Source organism: Corvus hawaiiensis, chromosome Z (assembly GCF_020740725.1).
Source record: "Corvus hawaiiensis isolate bCorHaw1 chromosome Z, bCorHaw1.pri.cur, whole genome shotgun sequence".
NCBI lineage: Eukaryota > Metazoa > Chordata > Aves > Passeriformes > Corvidae > Corvus > Corvus hawaiiensis.
The window spans coordinates 10,540,874-10,562,070 of NC_063255.1; the positions used below are offsets into that span (position 1 = coordinate 10,540,874).

At 36.8% G+C, this 21,197-nt stretch overlaps 2 protein-coding genes across 2 annotated transcripts; one reads left to right on the plus strand and one right to left on the minus strand.

The window, feature by feature from the left end:
- The first annotated feature begins 151 nt into the window (after positions 1 to 151).
- Positions 152 to 7,797, plus strand: LOC125319898 (selenoprotein P). The gene is made up of 5 exons (XM_048291643.1): positions 152 to 364; positions 1,831 to 2,034; positions 3,199 to 3,411; positions 4,998 to 5,115; positions 5,997 to 7,797. The coding sequence occupies exons 2-5, from the start codon at positions 1,844 to 1,846 to the stop codon at positions 6,657 to 6,659; spliced, it is 1,185 nt and encodes a 394-aa protein (XP_048147600.1). The 5' UTR covers positions 152 to 364; positions 1,831 to 1,843; the 3' UTR covers positions 6,660 to 7,797.
- Positions 7,441 to 18,916, minus strand: CCDC152 (coiled-coil domain containing 152). Its single transcript, XM_048291644.1, is given in 8 exon segments — positions 7,441 to 7,980; positions 8,500 to 8,586; positions 9,550 to 9,677; positions 10,363 to 10,465; positions 12,385 to 12,449; positions 13,481 to 13,549; positions 17,703 to 17,808; positions 18,830 to 18,916. Coding segments are annotated over 8 exon segments (831 nt in total). The 3' UTR covers positions 7,441 to 7,794.
- Between the last annotated feature and the right edge of the window lie 2,281 nt (positions 18,917 to 21,197).

Below are 21,197 nucleotides of genomic sequence, written 5' to 3' on the forward strand. Positions count from 1 at the left end.
TTCAGAAAATAATGACTCCTCGGTCCATCCCCCTCCTCTGACTGTACCACTTCCTCCAGCTGCCTGGGGTGACTGACAAACTGCATAACATGATATTTGAAGTCATTATAGCAAAAATACTTTGCTATTATGCACGATAAATGGTTTCCACTTGGGATTAGTTAATGGAGAAGTATTTTGGGTACTTTTGCTAAAGGGGTTTTCTTTGCTTGCAGGGTCGTTCAGAAAAAGCTCCCTGAACTTTGAACCGTATCTGCAAAGTGAGATAAACAAGAGCCATATAAATACCACAGCCCTTTTCCCCACTCTGTTTTCTTCTGCGGCGGAGCCGGGCAGACCTGCCAAGAAGGGGGAGGAGGAAAGGGTAAGTGTGCTGGGTTTGCTATGAAAGAGCTTCATGACTTAAGATTTGGCAGAGTGTCTGCCTGTTTCTTTGGCTGAAAAGGCTGACAGTGGAAATTTCCATTGGAAACCAACTGGAAAGTTGAAATATGAAGAGAAGTATAAGGCGGGACGTAGCTCTCCTGCAGCTCACAGGACAGACAGCTGTTGCTGGGCACTGCATGCCAGTGCTGCAGAAGGCAAGAAAGGATATCAAAATGTCATGAGAGTTTCATGTGTTTATAATGGATATAAAGGCAGGCAGCTTTCCTGATGTGTGGAAAAAGTGGAAAAAAGGCTGTCCTGGTATATACTGGACCACAGTTTAGTCTTCAAAGTGCTTTACCTAGAACGTAAGGAAAGAAACATCAGGGACAGCTGGATTTCAAATACAGCAACAAATGGCTCTTGTTTTAAAAATTAAATTATTACTAATTTTTTTTTAGGATATGACAAGATGGATGGAGCAGGTCTTATTTATCATAACTTACTGTTTCCAAACTATTCTGTGTTCACTGTCAGACTTTGATGTAAGTGGTGAAGTTATACAATTCCACAATCTAGGATGTGTTGGGGAGCAGCTTTATAATTTTACACATTTAGAATTTTAAATATTCCTCAATAATGGGCCCTTAAGCCAAAATTGAGATGTTAATGGAATAAAAGGAAAAGGTAATTAGACAATTTCTTATATGCTTTGATTTTCATAAATATTAACTGGACTAAGTATGGTATGAAATTCTGTAAGATCTGAGGAATCCTGAAATTCAGTTTTTATTTCTGGTTTTTGCAAAATTGTTTCTAGTGCTTGACTTCTTCTTAGGTTTTTCTCAGTGGGATCCAAATACTCCAGACTGACTTGTAAAAATTTTGAAGTTTTTTACAGTTATTTTTTGCTATGGTCTGTAGTACTTACTGCATACTGAAACCTACTGTGGGTGCATGTACTTCTAAGATGATGGAATTACTCTGGAATCTGAAGTGAGCTGGTCTAGATTCTTCCTGAAGTAAACTGACTTACCATAATTGATGTCAAAACACAAGAAACAAGGCCATTTTAGAATCACTGAAGTGTTAAAAATGGTCAAAAAGAAATTTCAAAGAAGAGGAAATAACTTAGTCTGATCAGTAGTACTAAAAAAAATTCAAATTATTCTGAATGTTTACTTTGCAACTGTTCAACCACAGTAACAAAAAACCCCAAAAACCCCCAAACACCACAAAGAAAAAACACCTGCCTCTATTATAGAGGAACTCCACTGAAAAACCAAAGAAATTGAGCAGTTAACAAAGAACTCAAATTTATTTTTACAGGGATTTGTTTCTTTTTTTGTTTGTTTTTTTTTTATTAAATGGAGCCAATAAGCTGCTGTGTTTTCTTGTGGGAATTTCAGAGTCTGAACTTTCTTTAGGCATTGATCTTACTTTGTTTATTTTCTTTCTTTTCAGGTAAAGGCCAGCCATGTGGGCAGGTCTGGGGCTAGTTCTGGCCCTCTGTCTCCTCCCTGGAGGAGGGACAGAGATCCAGAACTGCCTGGAGCCCCCAGAATGGCGTATTGGGGAGGAGGACCCAATGTGGAACTCCAGAGGCTCGGTGACAGTGGTGGCTCTCCTCCAGGCCAGCTGATCATTGTGCCTGCGGCAGGCTTCCAGGTAAGCGTGAATCTCGTCCTGATTTTTGTTATCCTGCTGGGAATACTACGTGTGCCCTGCCACAGATGGACTCCATGAGCTCTAGCTGCCCTAAATGCCCCCATCACAGCTGGCATGTGTGACCCAGTGACCAGGCTCACTATCAGCAGAAGGTTCTCTGCCAGTGGGTAAGATTTGTTATCTCCTGACCTACTCCTGACTGACAGATCGTCTTCTCCAAATTATGTTTACAGCATTAATAGTGTGATCAGCTTGACATTAATGAAACCAAAACCACATGCACACCTGACAGAAACAACAACAGATGATTAATGCAGCAAAGATGGTGAAGCCAAGAAACATCACAATTCTCTGACATGGCTAGATCACCTGTAATAGAGATCTGCGATTACTCATTTCTTACATAAGATATGTCGGGGAAAAAATAAATCAAAACATGTGCTTTTAATGTGGCTTTTCAGCCTGTGTTCAGAGATCCTACATATATTTAAAAAATCCAGATGTTAAGGTAAATACGGGCCTTTCAAAAAATTGATGAAGCATTCAAGGAAGTCATCAGTGCTAGGTTTTCCTACAAGACCTGGGACATTGGTGCTCTAGTTTCTAGAACTTACTCCTTGCAAATAATTAGCTATCATGACAATAACAATAGTAATAAAATAATTTTGAGCTGACACGAACAGGAATTGCATTATCTTTGATTCGTTTAGGGATTGTGAAAGTATTTTGGCTTAAAAATTAATTGTACCAGTTTCAGGTTTGGATTTTAGTCACAGTTAGAACACTTTAGTTTGCCCCTCTAGGCTGCGCAACTTATATATTATAATAGGCCTTGCAAGTTTATTAAGAATTGAGTTTAAAAACATAGCGGGAAATCTCTGGTGCTATCAAAGTTAGAAGTGGGCTTTGCGTTTGGCTTTCAAGGTAGTTGGGTTTGGTTCTTACATTTCAGAAAAATTTTAAAGAATCTTCCACATTCTAGACTGTTTCCTGTAACCGAAAAATAAGTTTTCTAGAGCAATTCCACAGGAAGGATACAAATGAAAAGGAAGAATCTCCACATCATGCAGCTGTAATAAAAGTGAGATGGAGCATATTAACTTTTGTGTCAAATATTATGGTTCTCTAATGATTTATGGTCTTGCTTCTTTACGTTCCCACTAGTTTGGAGGACCTGCGAGTAAAGTTAGAGAATGAAGGATTGGTCAACATCTCGTATGTGGTTGTCAACTATCAGGGACCTCAATCCCGGAGGGAATTTCACCTACTAAAAGAACGTGTTTCAGACTACATTGCTGTCTACCAGCAAGATGAGCAGCAAGATGATGTCTGGACTACTTTAAATGGAAACAAGGATGACTTTCTCATCTATGACAGGTGTGTTCTTACAGAGAAACACAGGAAAATATTTGCATATATTTTGAGTAGTGCTTTGTAAATCTCTATTTCATTGATGCGCAAATAAAAAAGACATCATGATCAACTTCCAAGTTGAATTAAATAAGGTGCTAGCATTTACTGGAAAAACAAAGCTACAAAAGTAAAGTCTTGGTTTTGCATAAGTAATTTTGGAATAAATATTTTTTTCTTTATAATTACTGCGGATTTAAATGAACATAAGTGAGTGTAAAATTTGGTAACATGTTTATGGTTTTGTAGTGTTTTTATTTTCAGACAATTTCATTACATCCATGCATGTCAAAGTAGAATCTTTTATCTCATGGAAATATTTTGATGAGACCTGTTGAAAATGCCATGTAGACATAAGGAAAAATTAGTCTTTAGGTGAAATTTAAAACTTCAGGAGAAAATAGCTTTTTGATACAGGATTCTGGCACAGGTATATTTTGGCAGCAGTGGTAATAATTGTAACTGAAATCCCAATTTTTCAATTTTATTGTGATGGTAGATACTTGAAAAATCCTACACTTGAAACATGTCTGTCCTAGTTATTTTATATTACTGTACTGAACATTACAAGTTGTGTATGCCATAAATAAGCTTAATACAGAGTTACAAAGTTACTCTTTTTCTGTAATGTGATGAAATTAAACAGATTAGCCACATTAGGTTTTTGGGATGAAACTAGCAGTGGAATGATCTTGAATGTTACAGCAGCAAATATGCCCAAGTATGGAAGGCTGATGTAATACAACAAACAAACAGAACAAGGCTCTGTTTATTTTGCAGAGGAGCCCCAAAGCTGATGCTTGCCCCACAGCATTTGAAAGGTTGACCAGTTTTGTGCTGTTGACACAGGATACGTGTATATTATGAATTGGTTTAGCATTAGGCTGGCCACAATCCATTATGGTTCTAGGAGTGTGAGTCCTTATTGTGCCTCAGCAAGGAAGACTTTGCCTGCTGCTGGTCCTAGAGGTGCACATACACGTGTAGGGAGCTAAGGGCAGTGGACTGTGTGTTGGCTGAACACGCTGCCCCTGTGTACAGGTTCTGCATTTACTCACGCTCCTTCGAGTGGACCAGTTGTGTAGTCAAGTGCATATCAGAACATCCGAGTCCAGACATGGGGCAGATAGGCTCCGTAACAATCCCCTCATGCCCAATAAATTAGTAAAGCAGTGTCCATTCCAATCAAAATACCTGTTAGGTTGCCTAAAAACGCTTGGTAAGGACACAGCAATCACTGTCCAAACAACCCTCCTCACTATCCCGATGGGTCTGTAATGAGTGCACCTCTGCTAGTCTTGAGTGCCACTAAAGGAGAGGCTTCTGGCAGTGCAGTTACCACATCAGCAGAAATCACGCCTCACATACTGGCCAGTGCAGGTGAGCAGGCAAGCATTTGTAAGGAAGATACTGGATTTGTCTGTGAACTTGGACAGAAATACTCCCCATGGGACTGTACAGTGTGGCTGGATTGATACAACAAAAATGGGATATCATAAGAAGAGAGATTTGATTGCAGGTATTTGTAACCATATAGTTCTTTGTCTCCTTAGATGCGGCCGTCTAGTCTATCATCTGGGTCTGCCCTACTCCTTCCTGCATTTTCAATATGTAGAAGAATCTATTAAGATTGCATACTGTGAAAACAAGTGTGGAAACTGCTCTTACACGGTATTTTCTTGTCTCATTCTGTGTATAGTAAAAAAGAAAACTGGATTTGACTGGTATTTAAAAAAATAATTTCAGTGTGATTAATCCAAAAATATACAATTCTGAATTTTCACGTCTTGACAGAGAGCTTTTAAACATTTTTCCAAGTGAATTAGATTTAATTTGTAATAGACTGCTTGATTATCTGAATTCCTGTCCTTGATAGAAATGCAAATAATTGTCAGAAATGTAAAAGCAGTCTTGGAGGGTAATTCTGTTTGTAGAGTTATATAGAGGTAGCGAGCAATTAACTACTCTAGTTTTGTGGGACAGATAAAGTAAATAAAAAATGAGTATTTTTTTTAAAAACCCAGGAATAAAACTCAAGCTGATTTGCATTACTATTTATTATAGTTTGTATTTAAACATGGTCTACAACAGTTATTTTTAAAAAGTGATAATACAAGGTGACAAATTATAGTTACTGCTCTAAAAGAAGGGTGGGTTTTTTCTATGTATCATTAAAGATCAGAGATACTTCTAAGGATTATCAAGAAATGTACATACATAATCATTGAAGTTCAATTAGAATAATGATTTTTGATCCCGTCATGCAGCTTTCTGGCTAAATGTAGACCAGACAGGTTAGATATGAGATCTAGAAAAAGAATATTTGTTATTAGCAATTACTAAAATTATAATTGCTGAACAGCCCTGTCTAGTTATCAGTAGTGTGACAACACAAGGTTATTTTTGATATGTTCATACACTCTTCAGCAAAATAGCACAAATAATTTAAAACTGGCTTTCCTGCTCTGCAAAAATGTCAAGATAATTAATACTTTACAACTAGTTTAATTAAATACAGTGCCCTGTATTTAATGCAAGCCTCTGTTTTGCAGGAACCTGATATTGATGGTGTATGTGAAAACATCACTAAAAAGATGGGTGAAGAGCTGAGAGAGCTAGAATCCAAGCCGACAGGACAGCATTCCCATCCCCACCACCCACACAGACACGGACACCACCGCCGCCACCACCACCACCGCCACCATCACATGGGCAGTCATGATCCCAAACATGAGAACCACCAGGCTGCTTCTGAAACTGGGAGACGTCATCCTCACAGCAGCTGGCGTCACAGGGTTTTTGGTCATCACAGACATGATCAGATAGGTAGTCAGGAGCCAGTAGAAACTGTCCCTCCAGGAGAAATTGTGGAAATTGCACAAGATAAAAAACTAGGAAAGAAAGGGAAAAACAGCTGTAAAAACCAGTTAACTTGAAACTGGCAGACAGGATCAGACTCAACCTCTAGTAGCTGATCCTGTCATTGTCGACACCTTTTGTTTGAAGAGCTAGGGAATTCTGTCACTTGACAGTGTCGTGGAGCACTACCAAATTCCTGCAGGTGACATGGGCAGCTGGCAGCAGAGGACATCACTGAGTCTTGACAGTGACGTCTGCTCTCTGCTGCCTGACACTCACCAGCAGGAGCAAGTGAAACCAGTGACACCTGACAGTGACAGGAAAAGGTGAGAAACTGATCCTGAAAAACAAACTAAGCACCTTCCAGAAACAAGGGAGTCCCACTAACTCAATTCATAGAGTTGCAAGAGCAGAAAAATAAACAGATCAAGTGTTTTTATTGCCCCCAATTCAAAATTATACTGACAGGTATGTGGAGCTAAAATATTGCAAAGAGGTATATTTTTAGAGCAGTGTTCTTAGAATTATAGAATACCTGTCAAATTCCATCAGTGAAAAGCTTCATGATTTAAAGGAATTTAATTGACCCCTAAAAAAGTTTGGTTTTCAGTTCCACTGGGAAGGTGTCTGCATTCTTGATTAATTTGTCTTTCTTGTTTCTCTTCTAACATTCTGCTTGCATTTGTGAGGACAGGAGCATAAACTATGACCTAGGGGCTCCTGTCTGATGTTTTGCAATCCAGAACAGAAGATAACCAAGACAGATATATGAAGCATTTTTTATTAAAAAGACAATATATTTGAAAGTTGAGGTTGTTTGTTTGGTATTTTTTCTAACCTGGGGATACAAATCATGTACAAGCAAAACTTACTCCTAAGCAATGTGACTAGAATTTCACATGAAAAATGTAATATATAGACATTAACTGCTTTATTTTCAAGTAACAGATTTATATGCTTAACTTTCATGGCTTAGATACAGTAAGAGGCTCCATTAATACATACTGCTACAGCCTGTAAAATCCTACTAAATCAGTAACATCATCCTAAAGTGAGAAGTAGTGTTAATGACAGTGTCAGAATCAAAAAGATGGTGGGATGAAAACAAGTTTAATCTTGGTGTAATGTTTATCTTTGTTTATAACAGTGCCGAATTTGATAAATCTGTATCAATTAGTAACATAATATACCACTTAAACCTGTGTAACTAATCTGTCTGTAGCCTAGCATTGCTAATGTTTGATTAATGGAATGGAAGTAAATCCATTGTTAGAAGGATTCCCGGATGAAGAAGAGAATATTCATAAAAAGAAAACTGCTATGAAAGTATACACAATAATTAATGATGGTTTAATAGGGAAATTACTACTCCTACAAAACCTGAATCTTTTTATTGTGAATGCTGATTAGCAAGAGAGTAGCTCTGAATAAACACAGAATGCATGCCTTTGGAATGTTTGAAAATAGTGTTTTCAATAAAAAATACTTTCTTCATGTATTGTGTTCATTTTGAGATGCACAGTTTGAAACACCGAAATGCTTCATGCAATTTGTCCAGAATCGCCTCCGTTTGAAGGGCAGGTCTTCACCTTTGTTAAGACGTTGCTCCAAGTCTCTTATGGTGTTTCGGAGAACTTCAATTTCCTTGTTTTTCTCTTCCTGGAGATGCTGCAGCTTCTGTTAAGATTCAGGGAAAAGCTTCATTCTTAACCATCACATAAAATTATGTAATGATACATTTTGCTATTGTGAGTAAGAAATATTCTAATCAGAATATTTTCCTCAGTATTTCATATCACAAAATTACAAAAATTATTTCCCCAGAATCCTGCTTTTCTGACATCCCAAAATCTTAAGTTTACAACAACAACAAAAAAGCATTTACACGGTTTGTATCAGTGTCATTTATGTCAGTTCTATCTTAAGTTTCCAGGTTAACAATTCACCACCTCCCATGTGGCTTTTTGGTGTTGCTTACCCTCATCAGTATCAATAGGCCAAGAGCCATGACAGTTGGAGTTGATGATCCTAAAAGCCTTTTCTATCTTAAATTTTTCTTTGCTTCTATGAATTCTGTTGTGTAGAGGTGGGAGGGGTGTGGGGGGAGAACAAACAGAGAAACCCCAGGGAACTCCTGCTTCAAGCGCTCTGAAACATACTCCATGTCTGTGTGCTACAGGTTGTGAAAGCACCTACCCTTCGATAGATACTTTGTGGCAAGACTGAAGCCTCTGAAAATGACTTGGTGGTTTTATCCTGAGCTCTTGCCAATTTAGCATTGAACTGAAAGAATCAGGCAAGACAAAACAGTAAGTATGAACGGGGGGGGGGGGGCGGGGGGAGAGAATGTATATTAAATATATCAAGTATAACTTTCACTTTTTATTAGTTGCATTTTTTTACCTGAGCATAGTAGAAGTAAGCCTTTCTACTGATTAATCCTAGAAAAATGAAGCTCTTTATGCTTATGTAAAAAAGAATGCCGTTATGTTTCTTAAAAAAAAAGGCCTCGAAATTTAGCAAAACTAGTACAAATATGATAAACTAAAACCATGTAGATAAAAAAGACACTTCTGAAAAAAAAAAAAAATTGAAGGCTTCTCAGCCACATATCTGCAGGAGGAGAAAATACGGAGGATGATAAAAATCTCTGAAATCATCATTCCTCTCTTATGTTCCAAGGATAACTCAGCCTGAACACTCAGCCTGAACACTTTCACATCTTATTTCTTTTTTGATGTGTGAAGGGTTTGAAGTATTTCCTTAATTCTTTCTGTAATGGGAGTGGTTTAAAACCTGAGCAATTAAATGCTTGTTGAGTGCTCTGGCTTAAATCTCTGCAGGACTAGAAATTTTTATTGGAATTTTATTTAAACATATATATATATATATATATATTCCCGGAATTCAGAAATTAAAACCAAGAAAGTTAAGCAGAAAAACATGGCTGAATTTTTTTATAGCTCAAAATCTAAAAGAGTTTGAAAGTAATTTAATTTGTAACAAGAACAGAGTAACCTTCAGTCTCTCTATCCAGTGGGTGGAACATGATTCCTGAGCAGGAGTGAGTTACCGTTGTGGAAGGGAGCACCTGCCACTGATCTTTGTGAAGACAATAAATAATTAGGTTTTCTAGATTCCATCATATTACTTTGTTAAGTACTAATGAACGTTTTTTCACTACACAGTCTCTTTGAAGTTCACCCAATGCCCAGTTCATCTTTAAGTCAGCTTTGTAATGCATACCTCTATCTGCAGTTTAATTATTTCATTCTGCTTCTCTTCATTTTGAATTTTCAGCTGTCTAGTTAGTTCTAATATTTCCAGTTCTTTTTTCTCTCTCTGTTCTCTAAACTCCGTTTCTTTTACTTCAACTAGCAACACAGTAACACCAAATATTACGATTATAGAAGATGTTTAGATCAAAATTATCATAATTTTCCAAATATTGAAACTTTCTTGAACACCAACATTTTACTGTAAGACAATTTCATTCAAGCAAAAACCATACTGAAACTATATGAAAACCACACCATCCCATCCCAGTAAGACGGTGTCTTTTTAAAAAAGCATCGTAAGTTACAAAAACTTTCCTTGTTGTTTTCAGCTATATGGATGATCAAAAAATCCTCCTTTTTAAGGTTGTGCCTCTAATGGACAAAATGAATATTGAAGTCAGTTTTTTCTCATTGCAGTATTATTTATTTGTGAAAATAATGTCCTACTCTCCTGAACACAGATAAAACATTCTAACAGCAGTTTAGCAAGGTTCCAGTCAACACTTAACCCAAAACTTCATTCCTTCAGATTTTTAGGTCCAGATTCCCAGCATTTGTTCTAACTGTTTGGGAATTTCTGCTCATCCTGTGTTGCTGTACTATTGCTTCATTACCACTGTCTGCTCTCTTCAGCTAAGATAAAGTTCCATTAAACACGGCCCACTTCTACCGTTGACATGTTTCCACTAAGCAGTGGAACTTATCCTAGATGAAATGTAGCTTCTACAGGTTACAGTATGTTTTACCCATTGCTAAAGCATTCAGTCTTCAGAGGACTTACATTTTTTCCTTATATCGCAATTCAACTGTGTTATTTCTAATTTGTGGTCTTCCTCTTTGTTTTTAATTTCTCTCATGAGTTTCTGAATTTGGTCTTTATACTCCTGTGAATGTAAAATATTTTATAAAGATCTTGCAGATTCTGTGCTCTTAGTCTTCTGCAAACAACAACCATCATGCAAAAATGTACAATAGTCTATAATTCAGTACTTGTTTTATCCTCAGTCTTGTAAATTTAAACATCCAATTACTTCTTACACTGTCTGGCTGAAGTCCACAGATGAAAAACATAACAGATTTCATTGTATTAGAGCTATCTGTTAATACAGAATTAGAAATTGTACTTCTTAGGAGAAGAGGCAAATGGAGATGATGCCTTAAGAGGCCACCTAAAACAGAGACTGGACAAGAATAAGGGAATAAAGGTAGGTGTTTATTTGAAGGGCCTTCAAAGGTACACCGTGGGAAGCCAGAGGCTACTGCCAAGATGGACCCCAGGATGGACGACAGGTCACAAGTTCTTCACATTTTTATAGGTTTGGTTCATTAGCACATCAGAGTTAATTCTCCAATTAAAGCTTCAGTTTAATGATGTAATTTCCCCTCAGCTTGCCCCCTTTTCAGAGGCTTTAGGTTTACACATTTTGGGCCTAGGACCGTCTGGGTGTCCTTGAAGAGCAGGCCCGCAGAGGCTTTGTTATCTCTGCCTAGCATGAGAGAGTAGAAGTTAACAGGCTACAAGAAACTTCAGAGTTACACACTAAGCACTACAGGATTTGAAGAATATTAAAGTTAAAACCTAAGGCATCAGAGAGGTAATATTCCTTTTCTCAGACCAGGATCTGACACAATGATGAAGTTAGTTAAGGGACTACAGTTTCACCTTTGTGGATTTTTGACTCTAGGATTGCATGATTCAAGTATGAATTTTGTTGGTATTGCTTATACCAAGGATTCCACAAATTCATGCTGGTAACCATAGACACATCAGTGATACCAGCAGTAGTGATGCTCAAAGTTTGAACATGCCAATTATGAATTTACTCCAGTAACTACTCCAGAATTATCAAGGAATTGTCTGTAGCTGCCACTGTTGAGGTGCTCACTCCAAAGTTGTTACTGCAACCCTCTAACAAGACCGGTCGCCACTCACCAGAGCAGTGCCTGGGGGCACTCACAAAGGCAGTCACTGATTGGGGTAAGAGTATATGGGGACATAGTCAGGTGCCTTCAGAACAACACCAGGAAGTCCCACTGTGCTCAAACATGTGTTTAATGGGTGGAATAATAGTTTCTCACATCCTTCAGAAGGCATTAATCATTTTTTACTTGAACTGTCAAGATAACAGTTCTATTGGTATAAATATTTAATTTTAAATTGTAGTACAAACACAGGCAAAGGAAATCATCAGTGAGATTCCTAATCCTAAACAGGTAACAGATCTGTACTCTTCACACAGAGAACTATGACAACAGAGAACTATGAGCAGCCCTGCTAGTTTTACCTCCTTTGAAAAAATGAGTGCCATAGATAAAAAGTAGAGAGATCATACATGGAATTTATTATGAGATACGGATAAGAAGCAGAGACCTATTATCTTTGTAGTATTTATTCCTGAATAAACTAGACAAAATTCAGACCATTTCTGATTCTCTGGCAGCACAACCAGGCATCTTCAATGTCAAAACCTTATTTCCACACAAAAAATTATTTTAATGCAAGGGATTAGAATTGTGAAGATAAAGTTGAATTTAAAGCTAAGCACAGCTAAAAAAACCCCAAGTGCATCTTAGATTTAGTCAAAGTTCTGAGCACCAAGGTAGTTTTAACCTCTTAGTTCTTCTAACATCTTCTCATATGGGTACTGTCATGAAAACACCCTTCCTCTTTTCGCACATGATAAACATTAAGGGAAGAGCAACAATAAGAGCATCAATAGCAAACCCAAGAATAAAAAGATATAAAACACAATAGGGATGCAGTATTACTCCTCTACCTAAAGAGTGATAATTTGTGACATACCTCTTCACAAGTCTTTAATTTATCTTCCAAGATGTGAATGGTACCCTTCAGTCTATCATTTTCATCTGCAGAAAAAAAACCTATATAGTACACTAAAAAGTACATTTTGACAATTTAATCAGCATGAAAGCAGAATAAGGAAATTACTTGCATTTTTTGACTTGGCTGAACGTTAAGAAACTTTTTTTGTAGACATTATAACCATCATTACAGAACTACATACCATCAGTTTCCATTTTTTAACAAGAAAAATCATAGTTTAATCAAAATATTTGCCTGGTATTACTATTTAGAACCGTCTTTAGCCTTCTGATAAATTATGCCTTCAAGAAAATCTAGCTGTAAGGTCCTTTGACTCGGAAAATTAAAGACTATCATCATGGCTACAACAGTTTAAAATTGGAAGATGCAATTTTGAAGTATTTGTTTCCCAAAAACTAGAAAACAGTATGCAAATACAGGATTTAGAGAAAATAGGTAATGCTTTTTTTATTATTAATGTCAGTTTGAGTATTAAAAACTTCCGTATACTTCTAGTGTTAGATGTTTATTAATATATATGCTAATATATCTTGAACACATAATGGTCATAAAATTAACTTCATGGTGTACTGCTGAGCTGTAGTATAAAGATACGGCAAGTATTTATGTATTTTATATTCAAGTAAAAATGAGTAGTTGTCGAGTATATGTGGATAACAGCAATAGCATTTAATAACATTATACTGAAGATTAAGACACTTTGGTTTAACAAAGTGATAAAAATTGTACATAAACACTTGAATAGTCTACAATCCAACAGCTGAATGATACTTTCTCACCTATTTTAAAATTGCCTGTGTTACGATGAAATGAATTTGAAGCCCAATGTATTGATTAAAATAACCTCCCTGAGGTAGTTTCTAAGTAGGATAATGGCAATAGGCATTTTTTACTGTGAAAGATTGATTTTAGACACTTTTTTTTTGTTTCTATTTGTCTGCCAGTAAGTTTCTGTGTCTGACAAAAATCAGTAAATGCAAACAAAAAATTAAATGCCTGCTCATTTGAAATTACAGTACAGCATGTACTGTATAATAACATTTTTTGCCTTTACCTTTCACATTACACTGGTTTTCAATAGTTTGTGTGAGACCCTTTATCACATTCTGTAGAGTGCTGCATTCTGAAAGAAATAAAAGATCCAGCATTTTTGAATAGTGTCTTCACAAATTTACATTTTTTTTGCAGAATTTTATCAACTATCTTATAAAAATTTTGGGTCACTATTACTCTAAGTCTTCTTACTGACTGTGGAAATAAATCAGATTATCATTACATGGTTACTGCTTAATTTTAGCTTTTAGTTTGATGATAGATTAAAATCAATTTTATGAAGCAATACAAGCAATTTCATAAAACTATTACATTTTTGTTTCTAGTCAGAAAACAAGTATCTTTTTGTTTTCTGGGCAACATTAGAAGTTTTCCATACAGCCTTCCAGCAATTTGATGTATTTAATAAAACTGAGACTTACTTTCCTGGCAGTATTTCCTTGCCAATATTCTTTTTAACAAGACTAAGGGTATCCACTCATTGCAGTCTCTCACCCCTTTTTTTACCCTTTTCTTGATGCATATAACATTCATCTTTTGGCTCAACATAAACTTTGAGAAATTCAGAATATGTGCTATATCTCCATTATCTCATTTTATACAACATAGTTATACATGCAAGCTCTTGTCAGTTGATATACTTGTATTTCATAGTTTTATTTTTTAAACTGTATTTTTAATGTTTAAATACCATATGTACTTCCTGTAACATAGTATTTGTTTTTCATTACATACAACTTTTATCCCTTACATTGTAAATTTATTAGTAAAGTCACAGAACAGTCAGACTGGGAACAGTGGGGGCTCTATAGCTGAGGTTGCTTACTTTTAAAACTTCTTTTTCCAGAGTATCACTGCATTTCTTAAGTTGCTTTTAATTTCCACAACACGTAGAAGTTTGCTAAATAACAGTTACTGGTCTCATTAGACTAAAGCCCTTTGGAAAACTGTCTATCATATAATTAAAGATTACGTTACAAATAATGGAGTGAGGAAGAGGAATTAAGATCCTACCTAACAGATTCAATTTTCTGCTGAGTCTTTTTGACCGTTAGCCTATTCTTGCATCGAGTCTGCTGTTCATGCAGACGAGTATGTTAGCCAGATACCTTCTCCTGTTCCATGCTCCAAAAAAAAAAAAAAAAAAAAAAAAAAAACCAAAAAAAACCAAAAAACCCCAAAACAAACAGTAGAGGGAGCACAAGCAGCACAGAAACATTGCCTGCCTCTCAGTTCCCGTGCTGGATCAAAAGTGGAAAAATCCTATTCAAAGTCAGAATTACTAGATTAGTATGCCTGTTTGTACCAACTAGTTCTACTACAAATTTCCTCCAATTTGAAAATGTATGGAAATAAACTCAGATGTTTGTAATTCATGCACAATTTGGAAAGACACCTGAGTCAACACTAGAGCAGCAGCTAGTCTTTAAAAATAATCACAACTATTTAAATGTAACCCACTCTTTCGTTCAGTCCAAAGAATATCTGCTTATCCTTCTTACCTTTGAAGGACATATCTTGGCAAATCCCATATGTAATTACAGTTGTGACTGGAAAAAATTCCTGGGAGCCCACAAGTTTTACTTGCCTACATTACGGAAAAGAATCAGAATTTTGCTAAATGTTTGCAGCTTTGTGGATCACTGGCATAGCATCTGCTATGGATTCTGTGTAGTTCCTTCCCTGTAAGGAATACTGCCTACATGCAGAAAGACTGAACATCACAACTGCTCATCTGCATTTATAATTGATTTTTTTATAGAACAACTACATCAACTACCTTTTCCTCTGACACCTTAGAAACACTAAATAAACAAATACCCAGCCATGAAGATGCTAAATAGAACCTCCTTAAGTGCTTCATAGACAAAAATGTGAATGCTTTCTTTTAGAAAACTACAGTAGAATTAAATTCAGAACTATAGCAGCACAAGAGTCTATTTAGCCACCATAGAAAAGGTTTAGGAGCAGAAAACAAGGATGCCAGACTTGTATCTATCTTAAATGGACTTGCAATGATTTACACAAGACAAAAAATGTTGTTTTGAATCTTATCTTTGTTTAGCAAAGAATGTATCAAGAGAAAATAAAGTTAATTTATGACCTCTCAGAGTGTGTATGCACTGGTCAAGCTGCTTTTCTTTTCCCACCTTATCTTGGGTGTTTCACTGCCCTCTCCCTTGAACTTTAGTTGTTTTCTTTCCTCCTTTGCATTTCCTTCAGAATTTCCAATCTTCTTTTACCTTAAACAGTTCTAAGGAAAGAGTTTAGGCAAGGATATCAAGGAGTCCTCGGGTTCTCACTTGTTGGAGATTTCTTGGGGTGTGAAATGCTGGGTTTTTTTGTTGTTGTTGTTTCTTAAAACAAAGTGCTCTTCAGCCAGTCTAAAATTCCACCTCCTACACCCCACTACCACTAGTAGCCACAAACCCTTCAGTGTAGGTGGAACAACAGCCTTTTCTTCCACAGCACTCTTTCTTCCTGCTCCTCTGCTGTAAGCAATTTCTGTTGCCTTTGGACCAATTTTCAAAAGACATTTCAGGAACTGTGGCTGAGTTTGGTTCCGGGAAACAGCTTGGGACATAAGGCTAGGAGAAATATTTTTTACAAGCCACAATTGGCAATACTACTCTATAAAAGCCATTCTCACAACTGCAATCTGTTCAGGTAACTACTGCCAGCATAAAGATGAAAAGTTCCTAGTCAACCAAAGTCTTCCTTCAGATATTCAAAAACTGTGAAAGCCCCAGGTGCATTTTCCCCCATGCACCTTCTGGGTGTTTGGCTGGGTACAAGGCCATCTTAGAAAGAATATAGATGGTGACATTGAAAAAAGCCGGCAGCAGATTCAAAATGGACGCCCCTCCTTCCCTTGGGAGCTGATTGTAAACTGAGGCTTTTGCCCTTGGCCTATGCTGCAGCTGTGTGGCAGCCACATACCAGACCCTGGTCATGACCTAGGGAGTGATTTCCTGTCTTGGTATCAGACCTGCCTCATCACTTGGGACCAAGTAGTGATCCTTGGGCCGTGTCTGGCCTTTGTTACCATTTCTGAACCCCATTCTGACTCAGTCTCCGGAGCCACTCCCATCACTACAGGCTTCTTTGGTAATATAGATTTTTGGCTGCCCGTGGCAATCCTCACTGGGCCAGCCCTGCATGGGAGTGGGTTTTGCATGGTTAAGCCCCTACATCCATGGTCTTTGTTACAGGAGTGGTTCCTGACCTTTTACCTTGCTCCTCTCTGACCATACCAAGTCTTGCCTCCTTCTCCGTTACCTTTTCTAGTTCTGCTATGTTTGTTTTGAGATGTGTGGACCAGAATAGGACATGAAAATCACAGACCTTACAGAGTCACAATGCTTATTTCTTTTTTTCTTCCATAATCATGCCTACCACTTTGTTTGCTTCTTTGTCTACTGATATTTTAAGAGAATATGAATATTTTAAGAGAACTGTTCAGAGGACACCAAGGTTGTTCCTGAGAAGCAGCCAACTAAGATCAACAATTGTTTATACAAAATGCCTTCCATATGCGCTGCTACCGGTCATCCTTTATCATGAGTTTTTTGGTATATCTGAAGAGATTATCATCATAACCAAACTTCATTCACTCAATAGCTCAATTTCAACACTCAGTTTCTAATTATGCTAAATTATCCAAGTTGCAGTGAAGATCTAAGTAAAACCCAACTGGCAATCTCACTCCTATGTGCAACTAAGTTTATTTCTACCCTGTTTCCTAACTTTTAGCAGGCTGACTTCCCAAAGATGAAAGTCCTACAAAAAGATGCACCTTTCAGCTACTTTACAAACTACAGAAGAATTACCAACCACAAATCTGTGCTAAGCACTAGATATTGTTTCTCATTTCAAATACTCATCTGAAAACAATTCTAGAATACAAATCTTCATTTTATAGTTTTCTCTGTAATTCCTCCTTTGTTTCACAGCTTTTAAATTATGATTACAGACTTCTAATTCCCATCTGTAAATGGTAAATGACATTTTATTAGCTTCCATTGAACAGTTTGAATCCTCATAATATTAATATTTACTATGAGATGGATTTCATTACATGACTTAAGATTAGGCAGTACTGCTTTTCTCACAGTATCTTAGATACCTGCTATGGTTTTTTTTATGGCTGAAAATAATGGAAATATTTTTCAGAATTTCTTGAATAGATGCAAAAATCATACCTTTCTAAAAAAATAACTTACCCTCTTTTATTGATTCCTCCTTTGATTGGCTTAATGTTAGCAATCTGTTACATTTTTCCAACTGATGAATCAGTAGGTTATTTGCTTCATTAATTTCTGATATTTTCTAGAAAATGGGAAAAGACTAACATTATATTAACGTGTAAAGTTTTGAGTTTTAAGTGAATAAAAAATTTAACAGTTCCACAATACTGCAGTCACAAGCCTGTATTATTTCCCATTCAGGAAATTCCTTTATAGAGAGGAATGATGCTAGACTTGATATCCTGTACTATTCCAAGTTTACCCTGCAGAACTAAGAATGCTGACTTACATCATGACTTATAAACTATTTTCCTCTCAATTCTGTAGCCCAGAGTCTGGATCAATCCTCTTCAAGGTTCTTTCTACTGCCTTGCATATGAGGCTGTCAGTGCTCTTGCAGAGCAACAACTTGAACTGTGGGTGGGAATAGGAACTGGTATAATACGTTTATTCCAAGAGAAATGCTAAATTTATTTCAGGTGCCCCTTTTATATTGCTTCTAGTACAGATTTGCTGACCAGGAAATCAGCAGGAAGCTGATCAACATCAGTCTAAAAAGAAACACGGTACTGATTTTCCTCAGTGGGTTGACCTTTGCAGAAATGACACACATATAAGATAAAGGAAGCTCAATACCTATGGAATGTAAGAATCCATGCTCCTCATAAGACAATGACATTTTTGTAGAACAAGGAACAATTTCTGACCACGTGGTCTAGTGAGAGGTGTCCCTGCCTACAGAAGGGGTTTGGAACAAGGTGGTCTTTAAGGTCCCTTCCAGCACAAATGATTCTGTGATTCTATGAAAGCTGGGTAATACTGTTATCTTCAACACCATCTTCCACACTCTTCCTGAGAAGGCAAACTGGCTTATGGATGATTAAAATTCTAGCACAGAAACAAAGGCTTCTCAGGCTTCACAGAATTCACTCCGATGACTCCAAGATACCGTCAGTACAAATATTTGTCCAAACAAAGTTGGTATTACAAGGCATAACAAGAAACTGATACCACTTAAAGAAATTTTCACTCAAAAATTTTTTGAAAACATCACACAATAACTATAGATGGCAATCTCAAGATTTTTTGCCTTCTTCACTTACCTTTTCTATCTCTGAGAAGTCTTCTAAAAGTTTATCAAGGTTTACCACAGTGTTTTTCTTCATAGTTTCTTAATCACTATGATTCATTTATTTCTGGACCATATAATCAAATGATCACTATATATATAAAAAAATAGATCTATAAATTAATATATTTCTCATTCATACGATGTAAACTCTTAGGCAAAAATGTAAGCAGAACACTCTTTTTAAAAACTAAAACTACTTTTGCATTGAAGCTAAACTTCAGCCTATTTAGGATCTTGCATTTCTAGGAAATACAATGAATGTCAGAAAGCCCAAACAAAATCTGCCAAACTGACATTGTAGTTGAACTTGGAAATTTTGCTGCAATTAAAAAATTAACCTGGATCCACTTCCATAGACAGAATAATGCACCGGGCACATAATAATGCAGCATCTTTTACCTGTGTAGATGCTCTGATAGATAACTACTTAAGTTTAAAGGTACTGACTTATTTTCTTATAAACAAGTGTTCAATCAGTAATAGACACTGCAACACATAAACCTTGCTGCAGAATAAAAAGACAGTATTTTGAAAGGCACCGATATAGTTCCAGATTTTTAACACAACCCCTATTTTTATAATTCTACTTACAGAATCTTCAGCATGTATTTGCAAGATGGATCTGAAATACACAACATGAATGCATATAAAATATTCAAACTATCTGTCAACATCAGGCTCCATGAGACAAGAATTCCAATACCAGTAAACCATGTGGTCCAAACAAAATCATCACTTCTATGTGGTAATGTGTGAACAGCGTTTTTACAATTAACAAAAAAAATACAATCAGAGAGATGAACCAGGAGTTAAAATGTGTTCACTACCCTTAAACCGAATGGATTTCCAGACAGAAATACTTGCAGTACAGTTAGGGAGAAATAGGTAAATGCACAATACTAAGCAGGCACCAAAAGTACATAACTGAATTATTCTGTCAGTCATTCAATATTTACAAGCTTTTATATGTATGTAAGTTCTTTAACGAGGCGGTAAGATATTGCTCCTGTGTGGTTAATACTTTTTTTCCCTTGTGCCCACTGTTTCCTCAGCGAGATTAAAACTAAATCATAAGCCAAAGCTCAGTTTTTTAAATTAACAGTTTTTCAGACTATAGTAAACCTAAAAAAATTAATGCTTCTTAGTAAAATTAATGGGGTTTTGGGGTCTTTTTAATGAATTAGTAATCCTAATGACTTGTAACATACTACAATGCAATGATTTGTTAAACTGGGGTTTTAAAATATATATTTAAATGTATTTATATTGTTTTTATTGTATTTATATTATATGTAAATATGTGTTTAAAATGTATTTAAATATGTATCAAGTTTTTAAAACCATTATACATCTTAATATTCTGTTAGTTGATAATCTAAATGTACGCTACGAATGTCAAGCCCTGACTTTTCCTATCCTTATCATGGTCACCATCTTATATTTGTCAGTCACCATTTTTTCCATTATATTCTTAAAACTGTATTCCACTCTCCACATTTTGACAGAGGATGGAGTTCAGGGAGCTGCCGTGTTGCGCTGTTTTGTTTGTGTGTTTCCTTATTCTATGGCATCACTTGTTTTCTCGGAAAACAGGATGTGCTCAGCACTTGACAACAGTACCACTGGGTACAAAACTCCTGCTGAACTGGAACAGTAAATTAAAAATAATGTTGTATTATTAATGTTGTATTTTTCCAGCAGGAAAACTCATCACTGTTATTTTTGTGCATATTACTATTATACGTTATGTCTTCCAAAGGCATTTTTGTTAAGCCTCCCACTCCTGTTTTGAATGATGACATTTATGTCACTGAGGGAAAAATTAAATTGTGGGTTTGACTGCTGTAAAAGTGACACCTTCCTTCAATGCCTCTTTGACCCCTTGCCATCCATGCTTTCCCAGTATCACTTTTAAAACTATTGTAGCGATGATCCCGTCTGGAAATTTAAGTTTTCATTTTTTCGCTGCATGTGGCAGTGAAACATACATAGAGAGAGAAATATGTAGACATTAACTGAATGTAGCAATTATTCAGTACCAGGCACGTCAGGCGTTCCCGTCATTTCCCGATCCCCTCTCACCCCGCGCGCCCTCAGGCACCTGAGGGGAAGCCGCGCGCCCCTGAAGGCGGGAAACTCAGTCCCGCCGGCGGAGCGTACCACTACCGGCCCTGCGGTGGGCGCCCCCCGCCCCCCCTCCGGCCCACTGGTGGGCTCGGCTGACCCCCGCCTGTTTACAGCCTCCCCCCAGGTGCGATGAGGCTCCTTATTAAGACTTGGATGTGTCCTCGTTAGACCAGAGAGCTGTTAATTTACTTTATGGACCTAGATTTCTTTTC